We start from the raw sequence: 16,083 nt of genomic DNA, 5'->3' as shown, positions 1-16,083 counted from the left end.
TTTGATTGATAACTTTTTCATAGGGTTCTTTTGGACACTAATCCTGAGACACTAATCCGGTTAACCCTTTGTAAATGTTCAGTGGAGTAACTCATGATGAGCACCCTTATCCTCAGGGCCCAATCTGTACAGATGAACACACCGCTTTGTCGTCACCAGGAAAACCACAATCACATGACAGGGTATTGAGAACTGGTGTCCTGGCTGTAGGTTTACAGCTATCATTATGACATACAATCAACCTTAGACATATGCTAAAAACATTTTCCAGAACTGATACCTTGTAATGTTTTTGCTACACTATTATACACCAGCCAAGGTTGGCAAAACGGGACCGATGATGAAATTAAATTTAAGACATTAAAACAGTAGACACGGGTGTCAAATTCCATGACAGTATAAAAACTTTATTAATTCAAAGTCTATGTAATAAAACATGACTATATATTGTAAAATGAGAATAACTATGTTCATATTATAAACCCTTATGATACAACGTGTCCTTTTTTTCTTCGCACTGCAAATGTAAAGGTGTCACAGTCTCTTTTACACTGCATGGAAATTTTTAATTCACAGTTGGATAGATGCCATGTGTAGAATAATCAGCATAGATAAAAAATGGCTTCAAAGAGTCAGAAAGAGGAGGCTTTCTCAGTCATGTGCCAGAGGCTCTCGTTGATCCAAATAAATGCTTCATCAATGCAGCTTAACTGAATGGAGCTGTTGAATTGTGAGATGGGCAGGTCTCTGCAGGACTTTGGATTTTCCTGGGGTTACAATGTGTCGTCATCGATTTTTTTTTTTTACAATAAAATAAGTTTTTGGTGTTATTACTCAATAAAATAATTAACAGATTAAATACCTAATGGTTAAATAATTGTAGCAAACTAAATACTGATTAGGTGGACCATTAATTTGAACACTTTTATTAAAAATATACAAGAAATTAAATTATGTTCAGAAGATATCTGACTTTTTCCAGCCCAGAAGTGGCTTCTCCTAAAGCTCCTGCTATCATCTATCAAATCTGATACCCGTGTCTTCATTCCCAAACAGCTTCCCCAAGCATGATTAAGACCATGGCTGCATAATAAGCAACACAAATGAGGTCCCTGGGACCAGTATTAAGAAACATTCGTCTAAAGAATCCTTGCCTGATGGCTGATAACTGGGTTTAAAAATGGTTGAGCTCCAGAAATTGCTATGTCTTTGAGACACACACATCCAAGAAGATGTTTTTGAGAAGATATACATATAGTCCTGTAAAGCATGTGTGAAAGCTACACGCTTTCACAGTCGCTTGAGGATGTAGCATATGTAATCTGTGTGTTTGATTTCTGATATAATTAGAGTTAATGTTGTCAGGTGCTTATTTCCAAAAATGCTATCTCACGTCTGTGGGCATAGCTGAGTCTGACTGGAATGTCATGCCCAGCGGTGGATATTCTGCTGAATCAAGTGCAGACCTCCCAGCAGTGAATTGTACCCTCTCTACTTAAGGAGTGAGTTCTGGCACATCACGGAGAGTCCGATGTTGTATGGGCCGCTTCAGCGGATTGTAGTGGGGGAAAACGAATAAAAGCCACATGATGCAGCATCAGTCACTGATATTGAGACTTGCTGTGTGGGCTCAGGAGAGTGCTAGGGGTGTGGCCCACAGCAGCAAGAGAGAACATAAACTCTGCTCGTGATTGGCTGATTCAGGAGGGGGGCAGGTGGGCAAGCCTGTGCCCCTTACAGGGAGATGTCCGAGGAGATCTGCAGCTGCTGTCCGGGTTTCTTCTTGCCACTTCGCCGTGCTCCGTCTGTCCGTCTGTATGGCTGGCTCCTCAGGTCTGCAAATTCAAAAAATGACAGTATCACTGAGAGAAAAGGATAGGAAAAAATCTGCTAGCCCCTCCCACATATTATTGGGTTCTGCTCTTCATATCAGTGATATGCAGAAACTTACAGAATTTGCCCCCCTCGGCACCACTACCTCAAGTCAAAACAAGTGCCCTCTCCCTTCTCTATCACCCAGAGAAAGATACCTATGGAGTGAGAGTGAAAAAGACAGACACAGAGCCGCCTCTAGGTGGGGCTCTCGTCACTGAAGCCGGAGTCGCAGAGAAGACGGGAAGAACGCTTGCCAGAGCGGGCTGTGAAGGGCACTGTCTTGAGGGCTGGGACACCCAGCACCGCAGGAGCATGGAATGCACGGTTACGGGTAGGGGGATTACACGTGGGGGGGAGTAGCCAGAAATGATAAGGCCAAAAACGGCCAAGAGAAAATGGCCAGGAGAAGGGGAATCATGAATGGATGACAACAGACAGAGGGAGTGATGCAGTGAGTGTGCATGGTCAGCATGGGGGTTCATGGGTAATTTGGGAAATGGATGGAATGGCCAGAACACAGTCATGCAGATAAATGGGCGGAAATTTGAAATAAAAATGGGAAAATTATTTGAAAAGAGAGGAGACAAAAAAAGAATACATAAAAGATTCATATATTAGTAGAGTACAGCATAATTTAATTTAGCTAAGAAAAGTGAAGAGACTAACAATCTAGAAAATTGAATCTGTCCTTTTAAAGCCTTTCATGCACGGTTCCCAGAGGCCACTCTCACCTGTGATGATGTCCTCAATTGCACCATCCTTGCCTTCCCGCACCAGGGGGTTCATCTGCCTCTTCTTCAGCTCTGCTATTAGATCCATTTGAGGCATCTTAGGCATCACAGACACCTGGCAGAGGTCAACGTTCCATTAGACATGCACCTCCTTCCATATTCATGCTCAGTATTCACTCAGGACGGTATAGGAACCCTCAGGCACCTGCAGAAATCCTGAGACACTAATCCGGTTTTGTTGTAAAATACTATTGATTCAAGATTGTAGTATGTCACCTACAGGTAGCATAAAAACACACACTTGTATGTGATGTAGACAGAGATCATGCTGATACATTATCAATAAGACAGCATGTAGAAGGTGTATGATCTGGAATCACCTTGTTTTCTGGTGGCTCTTTGGGGTCCTCGCTGCTTTGGACTTCCTGCCTCTTGCGTTGTTCATTTTCCTGCTGAGTTTGCTGTGGTTCACAAAAGTGACACAGTTAGGTTTCAGTACAGTCACTTGCTGGTGCATTGTGTCCAGGGTTGTATATAGGGGTGGGGCCACAGCTACCTACATCACAAAGCTGATTTGCTCCCCGAGAGTCCTAAGTCTGTCAATCACCGAATCAAAAGATATAATTAGTTGGCCCCTCTGCATGAATTATAGCCTGTTTGGCCTCTCCACCTTAACATATTCAAAGAATCACCCCTGGTTTTGTCCAGCACACTTCGACCTCTTACCTTATACACCTTGATGAAACGCACGAACACGGGGAAGAACATGGAAGGGGGTGTGGTCTTCGGGTTTTCCCCAAAATACTCCACCACCGACACAAAGGCTTCCTGCACAAAAGTAAGGGGGGGGGGGGTACATTCAGACCAGCATGGCATTATATTTAAGGAGAGCCTCCCTTATATACCAAAGTCCGGCCATGGAAGTCAAGGAAGTTCCTAAGATTTCCCCCTCTCATTAACACATTAATGACTCCGCGATGTGAGAGAAAGCTTTGTTAAATCATGTACGACTCATTTCACTGAGGTGCTTAAGTGCTTAAAACTAAACCCAGTATTTGAAGCATATGGGTCCTGGTGTGAATGTGATAACAGAAGCATTTTCTCTTAATCCTTAATCTGGTTTTATTAATTTGTTCCCTGAAAATTTAAACAGTGTTATTCTTGATTAAAATTAATCAGTCATTCTGTGAATTAAGGGAAATTAAATATTGAGGAATAATTCATTATTAAAATTCAATTAAAATCTAATAAAATGCACATTGTATTTTGACTAGCACTGATAGTTATTAATGGGTAAATTTCATTAGCAAATCCAAAATTCTTTCCAGTGCTGTTATGAAATCAAACCAAAGAGAATATTCAATCGATGCCCTAGTTCAGTCTAAGGGACGATGACCCCATGCTAACAGTCACTCTGCCGCACCAGAGCCGAGTCTTTTTTGAAAGGTTTTTAAAGGGGCTGACAGCAAAAAAGCATCATATCGTCAGAGGCGGAAATGGAGCTTCAGGCTCCTGGGGCAGCCCAGGAATGCCCAGTATCAGAGCATATGCTGGTGGCGGGATTTCTCCAACAGAGACTGTCAGCCTGGAAGACCATGCTGTAAGGAGCATACCTGGGCAGTCTTGCTGTTTGTCACCAGCTTATCTAGCAGCTCACTGTTGCTCTTCAGGAACTCTTTGAGCACTGGGCTGTTGTCCTGCATCATGAACTCCTTGCGGGTCAGCTCCATGCCCCTCTCCAAAGAGCGTACATCCTGAAGGATGCTATCCAGGGATACTGGTAGAAAGACAGATTCATAATTCAGGAATATAAATAACAAAAAATGACTCGATTTAAAGTCCAGAAGCGTCATAACCATGAATGAAGTTATGGGTTATACCAGAGGTCGCCAGCCTGTTAAAGCAAAGAGCCATTTTATCCTAAATGTCTGACCCAATAAAGAAAAACAATTTTGAGGGCTCTCAGTTTTAAATCACTGACCCATAACAGCGCGAAGGTGACTAGATTGTTCAGTTCTGTAGTGATAGTCTTCAACCTCAACCCTTCTTTCTGGCTAAAGTTCATTTAGGCTCTGCAGTCCTTTGGCTTTCACTCTCCACTTCACTGCTTGTAACTGTGCTGACCGAGCAGTGCAAAATGTACACACCACTCCGAACGCAGCTGGCTATAATATGTAAATCAGTGAAAATATAATAAGAATTTTACAATGATCTGGGAAGGCATGATGATGATTTACTACGAAAAAGTATATGAAAAAATTAGGAATCCCAATAAATTTTCAAGCCTACATCCAATCTTGGACACTGAAGAAAACTCCGGAAAGCATACTATTTGACCGGCGACGTAATCTTGTCATAGAGAATGACTTTGAGGAAGATGTAAATTATGCAGTTCAGACATCACAAGAGCGCGCAATGGACCGCCTCATTGAAGAAATGAGCTGGAGCTGAAGAAATATCAAAATAAAAAATAATAATATTAACTCATAAATAAATAATTTCTATTTATGAAAGTATTATAATAATATGTTACGAATGTAAATTCGTCTATCGTTCTGAGAAGAGCCGCAGCCTCGTGCTCAAAGAGCCGCCCGCACATGGCTCACAGGCCGCAGGCTGCCGACCGCTGGGTGATACTAGTGATAGTTAGGTGATAATCAGACTATAAGAAGACTATGAGAGTGAAGAACCCATTAAACCAGCCTTGCTACTTCCAAACCGACACTTTATTAGGTAGAAATTGCAGACGCAACGCAAAATCAAGACTGAAGTCAAAAGGCGTAAGGACCGAGACTTACAAAACAGAAAAGTTTCAATAGCAGAAAGCTTAACGAATAAAATTTAAGACATAAAAATAATTGGCAACACTTTACTTGAGGGGGTACAAGATACTTAGTAACTCAGTTACTACTCAGTTACTAAGTACAAATCATGAACAAATATAGTAAATGCATCAAGTATGTGAACTGTTTTGATTAATGATGAACGTAAATGGCATCAGTATGTAACTAACACTGGTTAATTAATACATTAAGTAAGAGTGTACTACTGCATTAGTGTCACCTCAAAGTGTTACCAAATAATTTAAGTTATAGGCTAGGGCTATTCAAATCACAGTCCTCAAGGGCTGAATCTTGCTGATTTTCCAGCCTTCCTTTACCTGTGAGCCAGGTGTGAAGCCTCAGTGGCCAATCAGAATCAGAAATTATTAAACTACGGGAGAACTGAAAACAAGGCCTGGATTTGGAATCGAGGTCCAGATTTGAAGAGCCCTGTTATGGGCTAAGCCAGGGGTGGGCAATCTTATCCACAAAGGGCCGGTGTGTATGCAGGTTTTCGCTGAAACTCCCTAATTAGGTCACTAATTAGAGGACTGATTGGCTGAATAGTCCTCACACCTGGGTTTGAACAGCTGACCTAAAGTTTATCCCAAAAACCTTCATACACACCGGCCCTTTGCAGATAAGATTGCACATCCCTGGGCTAAGCCATCTGCTAAAACTAAAAAAACAAAGGAGTGAAACTTTGGAACAGAGAAAAATATATTATAAAATGATTATAATAGTACGCATGTGTGTGTTGTGGATGGGCGTTTACCCAGAGCAGCCCTGTCCACAAAGTGCAGCTCGGAGTAGAAGGACTGCATCTCAGGGTACTTCTCCTGGATGATGTTAACGATGAAGTGCAGCAGCGTCTGACTGCGGTCTGTGGATTTAGTGTCCAGAAGCTGAAGAAAACGACAGATGATGGACACTGGGATTTAGTGTGACCCTGAAAACGCCCACACCAGCCCAACCTGATGCATCCACCAATGCTACTGCCATTTTTTCGATACTATCGTGGTCGCATGACTCTCTTCTGAGAAAAGTTTGCTCAGGCGAATGGAGCGAACGGGAGGTAGCGGGAACTACAATTCCCATCAGCCCAGGCGTGGTCATCGTCCTTTGCGGTCTGTTGTCGCTACAGATCCAGTAATGTGGAAATGGCGGGTGCTGCTAGTAGCGGCGAAGGAAACGAGATGGAAATACTAAATTGAAACTTTATTTTTTTACATGGTTTAATAATTTTTTGTTATTAAAATTGAAAAATTGAAGTTCCTGTTTCAAAGTTGGATTTCAATGAGCTTTCATACTATGGTAACTCCAGTGCTGTGCAAAATCTTAAACTACCAAACAGAGGTGTGATTAGCTCTCGGCCCCCTCACAAAATTTTACCTTTGGCCCCCATATCCAATAAAATTCATAATTTTGTGCATTCAAGAGCCCCTGTAAAGTGGTGGGCCCCATAGATCCGCCAGTGAATCCAGAGCCCTACTGCGCCCATCAGCAAATAAAAATATGTATAAATGATATTGGTAAAACTACGGTGCTTGACAAACTGCATAAGCTTAGACCTCTCCTCAGATTACCCTAGCTTTTGATGCTAACATCCAATGCATCGATGGCTAATCAACACCTCATGAAGCTGGTGGTGAAATTTAACAAATATATGGAATGGCTGGTGTTTACGAATCAAAGCTGTGTTCTTCTAGCCATTGAGTCTTATTGTGTCACCATTCATTTGCATGTATTCCAGTATTAAATAGTGTTTACTTCTGAGAAAATATACACTTGCTGCCTAGATAAATAGCATTTAACATAACTTTCTTTGGCAGCCTTTAACATACAACTGTACACGTTACATTCTTCAGCTATGTTCAGTGCTGCTCCAAGTTATAATCCTGGCAGCAGGGGTAACTGTAAAGCAGCAACAATGTGGCACTGGCTGGTCATCAGCACATTTTGGGCGTCTCACCAGGTCCAGGCTCTGGAGCCGGAAGCCATAGGCTGCTCCTCTCTTGCTGCTGTTCATATAGTTCCCAAAAGCCAAGATGATCTGAGGGAATAAGAATCACAAGTGAACCTAGCTGGAAGACAATGAGTTGTCTGAGTCCAGCAAAGTCCATATCGGAGGACGTGTCTTACCTCCAATACTTTCTTCAGTTTAGCAGAAGATTTAATAGCCATTGAGGCGGCAATGATAGCATTCAGTTGCTGGAAGGCAAAAGGAGAGCAAAGAACTTTGGATCATTATTCCATCCATTCATTTTAATGCACACACATTTCCCACATTAAACGTGACAGATCATTGATGGGATGAAATGTATTTGAGAAGAAAAAAAAAACATCCCTCTTCAGTAGTGGACACTCTAATATATAAATATATAAAGAGGGGCCTGGAGCATAACACCATTAGCGTTCACACAGAACTAATAATCGTGATGTTTGCTTCAGCCATTATAACCTCTATCATTACACCAAACTTTAAAAAATGTCAGCCTAAGTAAGATGCTGAGCCATCTCAAACTACCACTTTCACATGACATTTCCTCAACAATGGCAGAAAGCAGAATCTCCTACAACTGCTGACACGAGCTGAAATGTTTAACGAAGTGTTTCACCCATTCTGGAAGTTACCTACAACTTCCAGAGTTAACTATTGCCCCTGGATAATTTACTGACATCTCTTTCTTAAAGATATAACAAATGTATAACAGTACTTCCATTGTGGGAAGAGTGTGTTTCTTTAACCTGCATGCTACCTGTTGCTACACTACTGATGGTGTTATGCTGGATCTCTGCTAGCGACCCAAAGGAATGTAAATAAGCGGAAGGTGAACAACAGAAACCAGGCTGACCGGCTGCAGCAGCTGCACGCTTTCCACAAAGTTGCCCATGAAGGTCAGGGTGCTGATGCGCTGGGCCAGCCGAGTGATCTTCCCAAAATGCATCATGAAGCGGTCCTCCTCCGACAGCTCATCCAGCGGCCGGCCCTCCCGCTCATAGTTCTGGATCAGCTTCATCTCGTACTCCGACGGGATAAAACGCTCCAGCAGCTCCAGGAAGTCCAGGCTCAGAGACTGCTGGTCGTACCTGAAAAAGGAGACATAAAGGAAGATGAGGTAAGATGGGAGATGGACAAGGCAATGGAGGATTGGAGATGGGAGATGAACAAGGCGATGGAGGATTGGAGATGGGAGATGAACAAGGCGATGGAGGATTGGAGATGAGAGATGAACAAGGCGATGGAGGATTGGAGATGAGAGATGAACAAGGTGATGGAGGATTGGAGATGGGAGATGAACAAGGCGATGGAGGATTGGAGATGGGAAATGAACAAGGCGATAGAGGATTGGAGATGGGAGATGAACAAGGCGATGGTGGTTAGAGAGAATGTGCAACAGTGAACTGACAAAGTAGTCACCAGTTTTGGCAACATTCCCTTTGCCGTTCAAAGTAGAAATAAGCTTTAAACAGGAAAGGCCATTATTATTTAGTTATTTTAATTACTACTTCTAATAGCAGAGTCTCTCATTCATAAATAAATAGGGGAGCTGACCTTAATAACGAGCATTGTTAAGTTTCACAGCTGAGAACAATTAATGAGATGCCAGCAGGTAGCTAGCAGAAACATAGTGTCCGTACGTTTCTATGGCGGTGCAGATCTCCCCGGCGCTCATGCCCCCTTTGCGCAGGGTGATGGCAAGGTTCTTGGCCCGGTTTGGCTCAATGAGAGACACCTTGCTGGGAGCCTTCTGGGACACCTTCTTCTTCAGGGTGCTCAGCTCCATTGGGGAACCCTGGGCCTTGGTCTTAAACTGCTCTTCAAAAATATACATGTCCAGCTCCTACCACGGGCAAGTAGAGGCACAGGAGAGATACCGTCAAGCTGCCATATTCCACAACAAGGTATAGCAATGATGGCAGTTAGAAGAGGGCTGTGAAAGGCAGTGAGAGAACGGGCCTTACCACAAGCACCTTCTCGTCATCCAGCTCGTTGAAGACGGTGCCGGCCACCTGGGTGGGCTTGAGGGCCTGCCAGTTTAGCAGAGGCATGCGGTACTTAGTTTGGATGGTCTTCTTACACTTAGTTCCTGTAAAGGTTGCGAGGGAGAACAGATACTAAAGGTATCTAACGTCAGTTTTATTCTGATGCTTACGTCAGACTGTGTACGAGAGTTAGAACATCACCAAAAGGAAGTTATGCCGCACTTACCTGGAGTGCTAGGAAGACCACCCGGAGGGGGCGGAGGTGGAGGGCCACATCCAGGTGGAGGTGGGGGCGGAGGTGGGATGCTTGAGTTCGGCAGGGGGGGTGCAGGAGGTGGAGTAGGACCCTGCACATGGAGTCCTTCTGCTCCAGGAAGGGGAGGCGGTGGAGGAGGAGGAGGTGGGGCTGCTAGACTGTCAGTCAGGTTCATGGGTGCTGGTGAGTCTTTAGAAAACAAAAACAAGGCAGAATATTTTTACATTTGGTATAATTAATATGATTAATAGAGGCTGACTGGTGCCCAATACAATCAATGACATTGTACAGGTGTTGAGTATTTTTGTTGTTTGAAGTCTTAAATAACGCATGCAATTGTCTGTGGGGTTAATTATTTCAAACTGTGTACAGGAGCTCATAAAACAATCTGAGCAATGAATGCAGTTGGTGGCTGACCTGTTTCAGTGGTGGGCAGAGCCTGGCTAGTGTGAGAGTCAGGCTCAGGAGCAGACTGAGTTATGGTGACAGGCACCAAGTGGATGGCCAGCTTTCCGGAGGCTGAGCGCTCCAAGCGGATCAGCCCTTTGTCCTGCAGCTCCTGGACCTTCATCTCCAGATCTGAGGAGATCTGGGAGGATTGTTTGTGGTCCCTTTCGCGGTCCTTCTCCCTCTCCCGGTCGAGCTCCCTCTCACGTTCACGTTGCTGCAGGAATGTAACCTGCGCACACGACTCACGGAGACTTTCCTATAAATCACAAACCACAGACCTACTGGTGTATCGTACATATTCAATGACACTGTGAGCCATCGTTTGATGAAACACTGCCTTACACCATGTACTATTAAGCTAGACCATGTACTATTAACATGATTAAAAAGAGTTATGCATGTTGAAATCTGCTGAGCTCAGCCTTTACCTTTAGCATCTCTACCTCCTTGGTAGCCTGGATGAGCTGCTTCTCCAGCTCTGCCACTTTTTCCATGGCCTCCACCTCACTCTTCTGCATCTTGGTGCTGAGCTAAAATGCAGGAAGCCTTATACAGTCAGCCAGGCTTGAAGGTCCTATGAAACGCAGCATGACAGACCTCAGGATCTCTACACGCCTGCACACGCATGAATATATCCATGTCACCTGGGCATTGACATCCTGAAGTTCCTCCATGTGCTCCAGCAGAGTGTTCTTGGCCTCGGCATCTTCCAGCAGTGCTCCCACGTCAAACACGTTGTCCAGGTAGGCCTGGATCTGCACCAGCAGCTTGTCACTCTCTGTGAACTTCAGCTTCTGCTTGGAGACAGAGAGATAAACATACAGGTAGATCATCTGCAGAAGTACTCTGTGGATTCATAGAACATGCTGTCAGATTCTTCTACAGCTTCTACAATCCTACAGTTGGGATATCATACCGTAGACGTTGACACGGGCGCTTACCTCCAAGTACTCATCTAAGCCATGGTTGGTGAACTCATACTGCAGGTGCACACGGAAGTTCATGTTCTCCACTGAGTGAACAACAATGTTGATGAACTGCATACATGCAACCTGTATGGGAACAGGGGGGAAGGCACTTACAATCACTGCAGCATGTCACAAAATTGTGTGTGGGGGTGGACACCCCTTGGCGGGGTGAATCAGATGGTGAGCATGCTCTTTCAGTCCAGCCATAACATGCCCCCAGTGATTAGCTGTGATCTTGTGTCCCTTGAGCCCCGGGGAAGGTGCCCTAACCCTAACAACCTGCTCTTTCTCTTCCCCTTTTCCCCTTATGCTGATGTCAAAATGGCTTTGTTTTTATTCTTCTGCTTCTCCCTACCCTTTCCTCCCATCCCTCTAACACATATACCTCTTTCACAAGAGCAGGTTTTACAATATTCCTATAATTTAAGTGATGCCTGTCGTCTTAACCACTGATTCTTAATGTCTTGCCTTTTGTTAATGTTTGCTTCCTTAAAAAATATCTGGCTTTACATTTCTTACCATGAAGTCTATGTTGCTGTCTTCATTTGTGAAATACTCCATCAGCTTCTCGAAGCGGTTCTTCTCACCACATACCTGAAAAAGATATAAAACCGGCATGCAATTACCAAGGAGGTCACAAGGTGGCAGCAAATCCCAGGTACAACTGCTTATGAAATCCCAAAAAAATAATGTGCACTCATGGGTCATGAAATTTTTATTCCAATGCTGTTTCTCATTTTATAATGCTGCAACACAAACTATCTAATTCCATCTGTGATAGTTTTAAGATGGAACCTGGAAGATCGTGGGAAACATCAGAATTCCTTGCTATCATCCCCTTATCAAGCCTTGTCGAAAAAACTGATGAGGTTAAATTATTATATGGTTTGCGTGTATTTACACAGAATCACGTTACAGTGTAAGTCACTGGCATGCAGAGGGATGAATGGTTATGTTAGTGATAGTGGGAGATGGGTAAGGGGATTAAATCTCCTTCACAAGGCCCTGAATAAGCCTCAGGGTTTAACACAGCACAGGAAACACCCCCACATACATCTTTACAGAAGTGTCTGCCCTGCCTCGTCCATACAGCCACATCACACTCTAAATAATGCAGCGTTTCCACCCGCCAGCCAGTACCCAAACAATACCCACATGGCACTGCAGCGAGAAACAGACGCCACACTCGCCACACTGACTAGGCCCCACCCACATGCCTGGCACCAAGCCCCCACCTGCTGCCACTGCTGCCTAAATGACCGGGCTTGAGACCCAGCCCTGGTGCAGTACGGCCAGCAATCCTGGCTGAGCCACGGCGGCTGGCTGAGGGTGGAGGCAGTGCCAACGCTGGCTGTGGAGCTGCCTCGACCAGGCAGCCCCGATGCCTATAGGACATCATCCGCTACTGCCTGCAGTTTGATGGTTCCTGTTATTGACAGCTAACTGGAGGCTTTGAGGGGGATTGAAGTAATTTAAGAATGAATGAAGTAAACCCTACGTTAAGTTTCCTTCCAGCATTAGGAAATGTCATGACGCGTCAAGACAAAAGCTGTCACATGCAAAATGTTTTGTCTGTGAAAAGAGGCAACAGGTTTTGGATGCGTACTGTCTCTCCGAAGAAGTTTTTAGGTAGCTGCAGTATGTGTACATGGAAAGACGTACACGTTCCGGCTTCCCTGATCATTCCGGACGTGATTAATTTATAGCATTCCCAGCTAGCACGAGTTCCCAGTGGAACCATGGTGGAGATCACTCAAAAGTGTGGTCAGATCTCAAGTTCAGCATGTGGTGCATTTTTGAGTTCTGTGCAATTTGTAGCAGTTGTCTGGACAGCCGGAGCAGCCACTAGATGTAGGAATGCGGCTGCCGTGGTCCATGCAGAACCACAGAAAGGGGGAAGGAGACAAGCCTACTCCTGATGCAAGGAGAAAAACTATGAACAGTAAACCATAGTGCTTGCAATGGGTGAATTGCATCAATGTCTCGAAGAGGGTGCAGTGATTTGAGGAATCCAGTCCCCAGCACCCTACTCCCTGGGAAAGGGTGCAGGGTTCAGAAGAAGGGCCAGACTGGGCTGCAAGGTGAATGAAAAGCTTCCTGACCTCTTTGAAGTTATCGAAGGCTCTGAGGATGATGTCATGTCCCCCCCTCACGAGGCACACCGCAGCCAGCAGCTCGAGCACAAGAGCCTTCGTCCTGCAGGGCACATGAGACCAATCACACTGCAGCAGGGCAAGGGAGGTGGAAAATGTGCTCCCAGTAATGTTAATGGCGAGACACTGCAGGCAGTGGCAAGACGAAAACTGAGAATCCAGGAGTTAGGGGATTTCCTTAATGAAAAAGGGAAGAGAGTGTCATACTGCTGAAGCAGGAGGAACAGAAAGTTGACTGTAGACAGGCGGAAGAGAGTGGTACAGCCAGATAAAGGTATCAGATCACCCCAGTTTTGACCAAGAGGCCTTGGAGCCTTACTATCTGAAATCATTCTCCACAAAACTCTGTAAAATACACAAACGTACCCTAGATAATTCCCTCCAGCAGAGGAAATGAGGGCACACAGAGAGAAGAGAAGAGGGGCAGTCTGCGGAAGCACCAAGGGGTTTCCTCTGGCAGGAGCATGCGTTTCGCCTCACCTTGGACTCCTGTTGTTGAGGCTGAGTGTGATCTCGTTGACGCACCGCGGGTGGGTCATCACCAGGTTGAAGCCAGACTGCGGAGAGATCCCAGTGCTGTCAGAAAGGCTTTATGTTCACAGATAACAGACTCCACTCTTCAATCAGTATAGCTCAATTCCCACATGGGCACTCAATCTTAGTTATACCCTTAAAAATTACAAGCAGAGCATCTCAGTGTTTTTCAGTACAATCTGACACCAGTGTCAGAAGTGTGAGATTGTGTTTCTTTAACCTTGGCAAAGCACAGCCACATTTACTGATTTGTTGGCAAACTGTTTACTTGTTCAGGGGATCAAGATAAAACAAAAAGGAAAGGGAGAGTGACAGAGTGAGTCTCTCAAAACCCAGCTACACATTGTCCATAGTAAAACCCAGGTCCCAGCTACACATTGTCCATAGTAAAACCCAGGTCCCAGCTACACATTGTCCAGCCTGGTTAGCATACCAGCTGCTATTGAGTGAACTGTTAATTAGTGTGATTCGAATCTCATTAAATCAGGCGTGTCACTTGAAGACCCATATCATGTCAAACAACATTTGTGCTTCTTGACAGGAACATACAGATATTTCTTGTTTAATTGGGCTCGTTGAATTAATAACAGCATTCATTGTTTCAAGAGAGAAATGATTAGTCAATAATTCCTGGCAATTGCTGAGTTTAGCCCAAACAAATAAAATTAATCTAAAGAGAATACCAGTTATCAATGGATCAGGTATACAGTAATAAGCATCTGGTGGCCACACAAAGAGTTACTGGTTAACAGGAAGACACGGCCCACAGTACCTGATAATTCATTATAGCACGCAAGCACATGATGCAGACATGGACGTCATCCTTCTGGCCGATGATGCGTGAGCTCCTCAGGGTCCTCCTGCTGTGCAGGGAGTTGAAGCTGCCAAAAAAGGTGGAGATATAGAGGAGGACAGAGGGAAAGAAGGACAGATGGGGCCACAGAGACAGATTAGTGAGTGAGTTCACTGTAACATGGGCAAATAACCCATATGGCCATACATGTAAGTGGATCAATTATATTGTTAAGATTCTATTTGATTTACACTGTTTTAAAGGTCTTGTCAGGCCACGTGGATCCTCAGATAAGATCTCTTTAACTGCCAGTACCAGGCTTAATGCCACGTCAGCTCTCTGTCTCAGAAATGCTGATCCAAATAAAAATATATGAAGGCTTCACGTAGTTTAAATATCTTTGCAGCAGGTTTCGGTGCTAAAGGAATGCGGAGCATCTATATTATTTGTGCAGCACTGTCTATATGAAGAGTAGCAGGTTCCCCACTCAGATTCCCATCATACACCTGAGCACCAGCACACACACACACACACATACAGGCATGCACACACACACACACACATACAGGCATGCACACACACACACAGGCATGCACACACACACACGCATGCACACACACATACAGGCATGCACACACACACACACACATACAGGCATGCACACACACACACACATACAGGCATGCACACACACACACACACATACAGGCATGCACACACACACACACATACAGGCATGCACACACACACACACACACACATACAGGCATGCACACACACACACAGCCGCATACCTATCTAAATGGGGACCGTCCATTCATTTCTATGGGGAAAAACCCTAATCCCAATCACAACATCCTTAACCCCTACCCATCCCTAACCTTAACCATAAGTAACCGACCCAAATACAAGACTTTTGACATTGATTACATTCACAGATTTGTATAAATTTGAGGTTATCCTTGTGGGGACCTGAGAAAATCTCCCCAAATATAAGGAAGTATGAGGTTTTACCATACTTTGGACCAGGGGCGCCGCTAGAGATTTTGGGCCCCATGAAAGCATATCATATTAGGCCCCCCAGTCCAAACCAATCCAGTTATTTTCCTAATTTTTTAGGGCCCCTGTCACTCAGGGGCCCTTGGAATCGTCCTAGCTTTCCACCCCCTTACGGCGCCCCTGCTTTGGACACACACACACACAGATTTGTAATTATATCTTTGTGGAGACTCTCCATTAAGTTCTATGGGGAAAACTCTAATCCCAATATAATAACCTTAACCCCTACTATACCTGTCAAGTTTTGGATTTGAAAATAAGGGAAATTTTCCGGCACCCACTGCGAGCCATCCCACCACCCCAACCAAGCTCCAGTATCCCTTACATTTTAAGACAGGTGTACAAGAAATCTAAAATAACCACTTGTCATTTACATTTTATTTTCATTACACATTTCCTTTTAATTTCTCATGTTCACTCATGTGACTCTCTGGCATTCACTAATGACTTATTAT

General features: G+C 44.4%; 1 protein-coding gene across 3 annotated transcripts in view; it reads right to left on the bottom strand.

The window, feature by feature from the left end:
- Positions 1–381: 381 nt before the first annotated feature.
- The window catches only part of fmnl1b (formin-like 1b), a 37,343-nt gene continuing 21,641 nt past the window's right edge, over positions 382–16,083 (bottom strand). For 2 of the 3 annotated variants that reach the window (XM_023809249.2, XM_023809251.2), the window contains exons 7-26: positions 14,549–14,657; positions 13,723–13,799; positions 13,192–13,285; positions 11,609–11,683; positions 11,063–11,173; positions 10,766–10,918; positions 10,550–10,651; positions 10,089–10,377; positions 9,642–9,860; positions 9,395–9,519; positions 9,071–9,273; positions 8,284–8,518; positions 7,571–7,639; positions 7,401–7,481; positions 6,204–6,333; positions 4,220–4,383; positions 3,333–3,434; positions 2,987–3,067; positions 2,607–2,721; positions 382–1,835 (exon numbers count right to left, since the gene is read on the bottom strand). In XM_023809249.2, the coding sequence (XP_023665017.1) occupies positions 1,735–1,835; positions 2,607–2,721; positions 2,987–3,067; positions 3,333–3,434; positions 4,220–4,383; positions 6,204–6,333; positions 7,401–7,481; positions 7,571–7,639; positions 8,284–8,518; positions 9,071–9,273; positions 9,395–9,519; positions 9,642–9,860; positions 10,089–10,377; positions 10,550–10,651; positions 10,766–10,918; positions 11,063–11,173; positions 11,609–11,683; positions 13,192–13,285; positions 13,723–13,799; positions 14,549–14,657 (2,635 nt within the window). In that variant the 3' untranslated portion in view covers positions 382–1,734. The remainder of the gene's footprint in view (positions 1,836–2,606; positions 2,722–2,986; positions 3,068–3,332; positions 3,435–4,219; positions 4,384–6,203; positions 6,334–7,400; positions 7,482–7,570; positions 7,640–8,283; positions 8,519–9,070; positions 9,274–9,394; positions 9,520–9,641; positions 9,861–10,088; positions 10,378–10,549; positions 10,652–10,765; positions 10,919–11,062; positions 11,174–11,608; positions 11,684–13,191; positions 13,286–13,722; positions 13,800–14,548; positions 14,658–16,083) is intronic. The other variant, XM_023809250.2, reaches the window with a different exon arrangement.

This window comes from Paramormyrops kingsleyae, chromosome 5 (assembly GCF_048594095.1).
Source record: "Paramormyrops kingsleyae isolate MSU_618 chromosome 5, PKINGS_0.4, whole genome shotgun sequence".
NCBI classification, from domain to species: domain Eukaryota; kingdom Metazoa; phylum Chordata; class Actinopteri; order Osteoglossiformes; family Mormyridae; genus Paramormyrops; species Paramormyrops kingsleyae.
The sequence above is the reverse complement of the archived record's forward strand: the minus strand, read 5'-3'. Positions and strand labels throughout refer to the sequence as shown.